Genomic DNA, 9,457 nt, shown 5'->3' with positions numbered 1-9,457 from the left:
AGGTGGCTCATGCAACGCTATATGATTAAGCTTCAGTTGCTAACATATGGATTAGATGCTCATTATCTGTAAAGTAGACAACACAGATTCAAATTTAATGGAACATTACAAAAGTCAGTTATTTTCTCATTTGGATTTCATTTCTCCAAATGAACTTGTTCACTATTCAACATATTTTCCTCCTCTACATATGACACATTAATTTGTTTCTGTCAATGTTCTGACTTTGTACAACTTAAAAACTACCACAGAAATTTGTCCAGTGATTTTGGCTCGCTGGTGTCAGGCAGCAAGAAGGAACTGCATAAAAAAGAATTTGTCCTCCCTCTACAAGGTTTTTGGCCTCTTCAATGACCCATCGTGAGCTTTGTGAAGAGCAATCTGAAAAGTCGAATGAACTCGAGCTGTAGCGCGTGCCTCGGGGGAGTGTTAGGCCTCCCTGCTGCTGAGCTGTCTGACTGAACTTAAAACACCTGGTCTCAGAAAGGGCAATCCCCCAAAGCTATGTGTGTCTGTCATGATTTCCTTCATGATACAGGTATTTTTATTCATAGCTGTTTGTTGGTAAGCCACTGTATGATCAGGAAAACCAATAGGGGTTCAAGCTTTCACATCCGAAATAGGCTTTCATGCAATCTTTTTCTCCTCGGAGAATGTGAAAAGTCTCGATACCTGTTAAAGTCCCCTGCAACTAATGTGAGGTATAGTTTTAGACTTTGACTGAATACTATTGGATACATAAGCTACTTCCACAAAATAGTTCTGAATCTATCATATCAAAGATTATACAACAAAGATAACAATTACCTAATTACAAAAAATATAGACTAGTAACATTTAGGATTAACTATCCACTCATTTCTAAAATATAGTTGTACTGAGACAGCATAGGGTTGCACAGTGACAGGAAGTTCATCTCCCAGTTAGAAAACAGTGATAAGCGTCACTGTTTTCCTTTTTTATGTTTTCATTTTGGTATAATTACTGAACAAACAATAACATTGGAAAAAAAATTCAAATATTGTAAACATCGTACCAGTACAAAAGCACATGTCGCAAGACGTGGTCAGAAAACACCAACACGGGCAGCGCTGACAGCTTTTACTCCTCCTCCATTGACTTCTCAATCTCCTTCAGCCTGCGGACAAACTCCTGAGCCTCCCTGTCTCCGATGCGAGCATCCAGCATCCTCATGATTGGCTTTTCTGGAGGGGGAAAGTAAACAGATGAGAGAAGATCCGACACCTGACACAAATATCCCCAGATTGAATGGCTTTTTATGTTGTATAGGAGAAGTAATTGGAAACCCAGACCTACATCCCTCTGGTCTCCCAAGAAGCCAATATTATGTTTGTGTAAAACAAAGAGCTTGATACAGCCTGGAGCTATATGTACCACTGGGTTTGCTGCGAGACAGGTGGAGAATGACAGGCTGGACGCTTTTGCCGGCGGCTGAGGCGTTCGGCCTCCCTGGCCAGCAGAAGTCGCTGAGAGGTGCCACGGCTTCCCCGGCGAAGTCGTTGGTGGAAAGCCAGTCGTAGTCCATCACAGTGAAGGTCAAACAAGCAAACCTGTGTCTGTACTGTTCTGGACTGACGTGGCTGGAAGACACAAGATCCAAACGAATCAGGCTGCAATCAGGGAATGCATGAATACAAGAAGGAAGAGAAAACAGTACTCACAAGTAAAAGAGTTCGTCGAATACTGGGTGCAGGGTCTTAAGTTTCACCTGCGTGCGTTGACTCTTGGCCATAGGGAACAGATGGTGAGGACAGATTTCCACTATCACAAACGGGTCACTCAGTCCTAAAGAGGACACAATAAAGTGAGTGAAGACTCAATTTTCAATAGTAACTAAACCCACAAACCACTTTTTCTTTTTTTTTTTTTTTTTAGCTTAAAGCAATATATATGGGTATTCAGTATGATGGTTGATTGATTCAGGTCCAACTTTTGACATTTGAGCGCAAAGTAATACAATTCTACATACTATGCTATAAACATGCATAGTGACTGCCCTCTGAAGGCTGAAACCTGGCTATTGCCATTGAATTTTGCTATTGGCTGATCCTAGTAGCAGGAGTCTACTTTCATCACCAACACAGCTCCCTGTTGCTGCATCGCTGCAGCCCTCTCACCAACCAACCACTGACTTTTTTCACACTGAAGTGAGGAGGGACTCAAGCCAAACGTGAAGGCTTAGTTACTCTTTAAAACAACAACTTGCATTCAAACTTTTACCGTTAGCATCCAGAGCAAGGATATCTGCAGCGTGCAGAATCTCCACCGTCAGTCTCTGCTCCGGAGCATCGTAGTAGCACTTCACACTAATCCGGCCATAACGGGTGTGTTTGAGTGTTTTCTGAAACATTAAAGACATATTATTATTCTTAACATGTAAAAGTGAAGTAACATTACAACAATATTATAATACAATATAAAAGCACAACTCATTTTGAGTTTCCAAAAGCAGAACCAAGGTGAAGGAATTACTCAAAGCGTATATCAGTCTACATGCTGCATCATCTGACAGCATCTTGTTTTTCAGGACTCCAGGAGATTTTCAATCAGAGATAAAACAACAGAAGACAGAGTATTGTGCCAACCAATCAATACGCCTCTGTGTACCTTAGGGCTAAAATGAAAGTGTCAGCCTGGTAAGTTGAAACACACCTGTAGGGAAATCTTCTCCAGATAGTACTGTTCAATCAGCTCAAAGGAGGAACATTTATTCAGCCTCAGCTCCTCATCCACGACCTAAAGCAGCACAGTCAGAAAAGGAAAAAGTCGATTTTTTTTGCATTTAAAACAACACAAGCTTACCAAAGTACTTTACAAACATAGGGAAACTAAAAACAGGGCAGGCAACAAAATCCTGCATGTACCCAGTCAGAGACCTAGATAAATTCAATGCAGAAACAAAAAACAATCAAAAAAAAAAAAAACCAACTATTATAAAAGGCCAATTAGCAGTGGCAACATAAGTACTCAAAAACAAAAGAAAAGAGGTAAGCCTAGAGCTGTGGTTTTGATGTGTCCCTCTCTGTGCTTCCCCTAATCCTGAGGGACAATCAGTAATGACTAGTCAAAGACTCGAGTGATCCAGATGGGTTTTGGGCATTAAAAGGTCAAATAAAGTGAGATGAAGCAATCCAGTAAGTGCTTTATAGACAAATAGTTAAGTCTTAAAATAAACTTTAAAACTGACAAGGAGCCAGGGTAGGGAGGGAAGTGTGGGTGAAATATACTCATGTCTACAGGAACCAGTTAAGTGGAACAGTTTTCTTCACATTGTGTGAAGACTGACCGACTCCCATGTCCAAGGAGTAAGAGCGAATATGAATAAACGAATGGATTACTTTTTCACAGGATTTTACCTCGATTACAGTAGGAAAAAGCTGCCTCTTACCATGGAATTGATCTGTTTGTCAAGTTTAAACCCAGAATCAAATATCATTGTATGGCTATTTTGCGTGAGGTTTCACAAAGGATAACAGTGGGCCGAGTTTCTCACACAGAAAGCTGCAGGATTCTGAAAAAAACCACCTCAGTTTTCAGTTTGTTTAGGATTAAGTTTTTGGACATCCAGTCATTAATGTCCTGGTGACATTCAAAAAGAGGCCACAGGGATCAAGGGCTGTGGCTTTTTAGCAAGAGGTATGGCTTGGTATTGTCTGCAAAGTGGGAGCAAATATAGAGAGAACAGGGGAAGCACGACAACAGAACCCCAAGGAACCCTGCAGGTAAAGGGGGAAAGGAAACGAAAGCATTCCCTGCACAAACAGTTCATGATTGACTGTGTCAAGGTCTTAAAGTATTAGAAAAGCAAAGTCTGCTGCAACCAGCATATCATTTGAACTTTTAATAGAGCTGATTTAGTGTTTTGTTGTCCCTAAAGGCAGATTGAGAAGCTTTGAATATTCCATACTTGCTTTTGGAGAGATAAAGTTGCTGGTCGATAGATTTTTCCATAATTTTGGATTAAAGAAAAAGAAGAAGCTTTGAAATGGGTCTAAGACTAGACAAAACTTAAGGGCTCCATTACATCAAGCTGACAGTTGGCCAGAGTTAGGCCTTTGGTGAGTGTCTGTTTTTAATTGTGTGTCCCACACCATTGGCACTAGTCAGTCCTTGTCTGCTTTTTTTCTGCTGATTCATACTATGTTGGTTTTGTAATGTTACCATGGTGTAACCTAGGCATAGCCATAGCTGTCGCTATTCCAGTGTGTTTTCAGTTTATGAAAGTTAATTGTATTCTTTTGGTCATCTAAAGAGTAGCATTCAGCGTCTGGTTGTACTAAAAGGCCAAGAAGTCAAATATTCAGTTTTCCTGGTAGGTCCATTTTATTCTATGAGTTTTAAGCCTGTTTTTCACGAGCAAAAGTTGACATTGGCATTAGTATTATCTCAGTTAATTAAATTGTTGCAAACGCAGAGTGCTACCTCCACCGTCACGTCCAAATGTGGTCACTTCAGGCTCCAAAAATCCAAGAAGGTGACAGCCAAAATGCCAAACTCTGGGCTTCAGAAGTCCACAAACAAATGGGTGATATCACGGTGGCTACATGCATTATTTTATACAGTTAGTAATAGTATTGCCAATTGCGTTAATAGCAGCATTAATAGTGCTCAAAAGGACATTTGGTGCATGGCAGTTTTCGAAAAAACACCTTAGGCAAGCAAGCAGCCCTACCTTGTAGTCTCCACTCTTCATGTCTTCCAAGGAAAGACCCTCTCCCTTTGCATGGAAGAACTGCAGCAGGGTCTACAGCAATTAAGAAAAACAAATATGTATAAATAGAACTTGCTAGCTGGGACTCATCACATTCATCCCGCTAATTTTAATAGAATGAAGTCTCATCACAGTAGAAAGACTGTGTTGTTCACACAAACAGCATGAAACCTCTGGCAGGCAAACATGATATCTGTCTGCCAAACTCCAAAGTCGGCTCTCATGAGTAGCATGCCGTGACTTTTCATGCATATCTGTCACGTCCACTGCCAGCTGGTTAAACTGGCATCAGAATATACAACAGCTCCCACATTGTCATTCAAGAGGGAACTCACTTTGGCACTGAACTAATACCTAGCGACTTCGCGGCTTCATAAATATCTAATGTATGCTGATGATTGCACGACAGCAAGCACAGAGAGCTAATTAAAGGATGATGAGAACAGTAGCGATGATTATTTGTACAGAGTTGACACATGTCCTTCTGAGCAGACTTTTTTTGCCAGACTGGAAATAACTATGAAAAAGTAAAGTGTGATAAAATGTAGTCTCTAACCTCCACTGTGTACTGGAAGCGGTTGTAAAACTCAACCTGAACGCCTCTGTTTTCTGCAACAGCATCCAAGATCATCCGCAGGAGCAGCTCCCACATGCTTTGGAGAACTCTACAAGGCAATAGACACAATGAGACACCCACACATTTTTGTTTACCAGATCTTTCAATAACACCCCTGTACCCTCACTTAGCCTTGTGAATGTTTTCACAGATAATAGCTTGATAATTGTAAGTTGTAACACAAAACATGTCTAAGCAGTATTTGTTCTCATGGCAAAGAAAACTAAATCACAGCTTCTTATTTGCTGAGGTGCCACCATTTTCAATTGGTACTATTGAAAAAAAACCCAACCTTATTTTTCAGAAAACCTTGAGTATGGTTATGTAAATTAACATGGATATGCCGATATATGTCTTCATTTTTATACAAATTGATATATTATTTTGGGTGTGCAAACATTTGTCCCAGCCCATCCATCTAGCCTTTTTTATTCACTAATCATAGGCTGGGTTGTGGGGGCAACAGTATGAGGAAGGTATTCTAGACCTTCCTCTCCATAACAGCATTTTCCAGCTCCTCCATGGGGATCCCAAGGTATTCCCAGGCTAGATGAGATTTGTAATCACTCCAGTGCATTTTGGGTCTTCCTGGGGCCTCTTACCAGTTGGACATGTCTGGAAAACCTCTAATGGGAGGCATTGAGGTGGTATCCTGATCAGATGCCCAAACCACCTCAACTGGCCCTTTTTGGCACAAATGAGCAGCAGCTCCATTCTAAGCTTTATCCTGATTTTTGAACAAGATACTGAGATAGTTGAACTCTTTTGCTTGTGATTCTCTCCCAGGCGCAGAGAGAGAAATCCACCATTTTCCATCCTGGTTTTCAAGTCATGTGTATGCTGATGACATTGGTTTAGTTTCACTGAGGGGGGACAAATTTCATTTATGTAAAGGGAAACACAAAAATATTCAAAATATATAAATACAATAGAGTATTCTGCAGTGACGCTCTCAGGCATTCTGGATTACTTTAAAATGTTTCTTCTTCTGTAATAACTTTTTTTTGTTTAATGTTATCCTTGCTGAGTCACCACATGTGTAGGCATGACTTAGATGTAGACTTTACTCCCTTATCTTTTGTGTCCTTTGTTTGGCAAAGTAACCTCTTTAAATGTGCATGTGGAGCCTTTTCATATGAATTATACATGTATAATTTTAATTCATTTACAAACTCCTTGATTTAAACAGCCCATGTGTGTTTCAGCAAGGTTTTGACTCATGTTAAAAAACTTTCTGCACTTGTAAAACACATATCTGTAATATATCTGTGAGATTTTGAAAATGAAGTTGTAATATTTTGAAAAATATGGTAGTATCCCCTTCGGATCATTTGTTACACAGAAATCCATTTGGGACTCGTATCTCTAGACAAGACAAAGTTTATGGAAGCTGCTGTGCACTGCTCTTCCCTGGAGAAAGAAAATCAAAACCAAATGAGAACACTCTACCACCTCTGATAAAGTGAAGCTCACAGCTGCTTCCTTCAGCTTTTTGGTGGAGAGCACACACAGCGACATAGATCTACTGGTCAGAGGAAAAACGCCACACTGTAGTTCAAACTCTAAAGGCTACAGTATCCTATGGACACCAGAAACAATTTCTTATCCAGTGCGAAAACGAGGGAGTTAACCTTTTGTAGAGCTGCTGAAAATTGTATTTAATATTTAATTATACATACATACATATGCAATATTTAATTGCATATGTAATTAAAATTAGAGTTGGGGACAATTATAGAAAAAAACAGAAAAGTGGTATGGACAACCACACCTTCTCTGCCATAATTACACCCATGCTTACGATGTAGTGTTGTATGCATGCAAACAGTTGGCAACCGACTGGACAGGGGTCCTTTGCTGAGGTGATGCAGTTTTGAGCTAGCTCGTCAAATAATACTTCAATCTTAATGTCAAAAACTGAATGACTATCAGTGGGAGGTGCTACAGTGGCTTTAATGGTTTGCTGCACCTATTTTAACTATTTTTGTATGACATGCTACATGTTTTGTGAGTTTATGTTGTGAATTTTGTCTTATTTGTGTTTCTTAATTATGTACTAAATGTTTTCTTTTATCATCAGCTGCACAGGCCCACCAGATGGAGATGAGCAATTAGGCAGAATGTGGTTCAATTATCAGAATAGTTATTAAAATGAATTTGCATTGTCCCTGTCAAACAGAAAATAAATGAAGTCATATTTCTAGCAAGGAGAGAGAAGGAGAAAGTAATTACCTAGTCAGATTCCCCTTGACAAGGTTGTCAGTGAGGATGACCATGGTGTCTTGTAAGTACTTCATGAGTGGAGACACAGCCTGGAAAAAAAAGTCACATTAACATACTTTACCTACATACTGAGGCTGAAACACCAATAATTAATGCTGTAGAGAACCACTACTAGGCCTTACATCATCATTGTTGATGGAGTCTGGAGAGAGGCTGATGTGCTGGATGTACCTCCGCAGCTCAGGCAGCATCTGCAGGGAAAAATTCTCTCATACGTGTGCATGCAGGTGCATACAGTTGGTACAGAATTATGCACATAATGCATATAAAGATACAAACAGTTTCAAAATTTTGCTTATGGTTTACATATACAAAATAGTGCAGTGCATTTTTTTCCATGCAAGTCCTTTGAACTCCACAACAGCAACACTGAGTCACAATGGAGAACATATTTTACTGGATAACTGACTCCCATTATGGCCAAATTTGATGCAAACTTCACAAAAAACAAACAACTTCATTATGTCACCTCTTCAAAATCTAATAAACCCAGAATTGCTGCCTCATGGTTGTACTTCATGAACAGTTACAGTTTACATCTATGCTATCTTGTCTAAATGCTTTCAATAGGCTATTGTGAAATGTTGTCAGAATTAGCGTATGAATTGTTGAGTTATGGCAAAAACTTCCAAGTGGATGTTTTTGCAAAATTTGAAGAAATTTCCTCAAGGCCTTCTTGAGATATCACATTCACAAAAATGAGAGAGATGCAAGGTCACAGTGACCTTGACCTTTGACCACCAAAATCTTATCATTTCTTTCTTGAGCCCATGTGAACATTTGTGCCAAATTTGAAGAAATGACCTAAAGGTGCTGTTGAGCTGTATAAGGATGAGATGGATGAGGTCAGACTGACCTTGACATTTGACCTGTTACCAATAAAATCTAGTCAGTTAATCTTTGAGTCCAACCAGACATTTGAAATTTCTTTAAGGGGTTTATGAGAATTTGCGTTCACAAGCATAGGTCGGACTATTTAATGATGCACGCGCACTTTTCCCTGAATATTAGTGTTCTTTGAACCTACTCCATTAAATAACTGCTAGTAGAAACATCACCTTGCCAACTGAAGTGAGGTTTTAGGTGGTTACTTTATATGTGTACCATGTCTCATACTATCAAGTAGAATGCATATCTGTAGGCAATTGTGTGTTGGGCCCCGCACCTTGTCGGTGAGCAGTGTGATGAGACGTTTGGCTTCTCTCTGCAAGTCCAGGTCCATGTTGAACAGCTGTCCATTTAGAGCCTTGCAAACCTGTTCCTTCCCCTCCATCCCACAGGACTCCTCCATGGCCCGCTCTACACCTTGCCAGTCCAGGTCACGGGGCAGGTGACCCAGGAAAATGCGCACGTGCTCTGTGTTATTCAGGGCGATGCACAGCTAGCAAAAAGCGAGGAGGAGCAAAGAGGAGAAACAGAGGGAGGAGGTGGAGAAACAAAGAAGGAAAAGAAGCAGGGCTACAGAGAGGTGGAGGGACGGGATGCCAGTGTCAATGATTGACAACGACAAGAGGCAATTGCTTTTTTTGAGTGCAAACATCTCCTGCTGAGCTCTTTGTGTTGCCAGGAAGAACACTTGTTGAAATTTACATTTACCCACGTCACTCCATGCCCTCCCTTTGTTCTATCCTGCTACAGGCGTTACCTGCACTGTGAAGCTCTTGTGGTCTCGGCCCAGCTGGTTCCTCTCAATCTTGCGTGTTATCATCTCTGAGTAGCACACAGCCTCGCTGCAGAAATTCTGTGATGGATAGAACACCAGTGCCTTTTTTTTTTACAGAATAACATGGTAAAATCTTTATTTACTCCTGTGTGTATGTATGTAA

At 40.3% G+C, this 9,457-nt stretch overlaps 1 protein-coding gene across 1 annotated transcript in view; it reads right to left on the bottom strand.

Moving 5' to 3' along the window:
- Positions 1-901: 901 nt before the first annotated feature.
- The window catches only part of baiap3 (BAI1 associated protein 3), a 42,698-nt gene continuing 34,142 nt past the window's right edge, over positions 902-9,457 (bottom strand). The window contains exons 24-34 of the mRNA XM_042505409.1: positions 9,277-9,372; positions 8,797-9,012; positions 7,754-7,822; positions 7,581-7,660; positions 5,289-5,397; positions 4,694-4,765; positions 2,674-2,757; positions 2,242-2,362; positions 1,683-1,806; positions 1,396-1,601; positions 902-1,205 (exon numbers count right to left, since the gene is read on the bottom strand). Coding sequence (XP_042361343.1) covers positions 1,102-1,205; positions 1,396-1,601; positions 1,683-1,806; positions 2,242-2,362; positions 2,674-2,757; positions 4,694-4,765; positions 5,289-5,397; positions 7,581-7,660; positions 7,754-7,822; positions 8,797-9,012; positions 9,277-9,372 — 1,281 coding nt within the window. The 3' untranslated portion in view covers positions 902-1,101. The remainder of the gene's footprint in view (positions 1,206-1,395; positions 1,602-1,682; positions 1,807-2,241; positions 2,363-2,673; positions 2,758-4,693; positions 4,766-5,288; positions 5,398-7,580; positions 7,661-7,753; positions 7,823-8,796; positions 9,013-9,276; positions 9,373-9,457) is intronic.

This window comes from Plectropomus leopardus, chromosome 17 (genome assembly GCF_008729295.1).
Source record: "Plectropomus leopardus isolate mb chromosome 17, YSFRI_Pleo_2.0, whole genome shotgun sequence".
NCBI classification, from domain to species: domain Eukaryota; kingdom Metazoa; phylum Chordata; class Actinopteri; order Perciformes; family Serranidae; genus Plectropomus; species Plectropomus leopardus.
The sequence above is the reverse complement of the archived record's forward strand: the minus strand, read 5'-3'. Positions and strand labels throughout refer to the sequence as shown.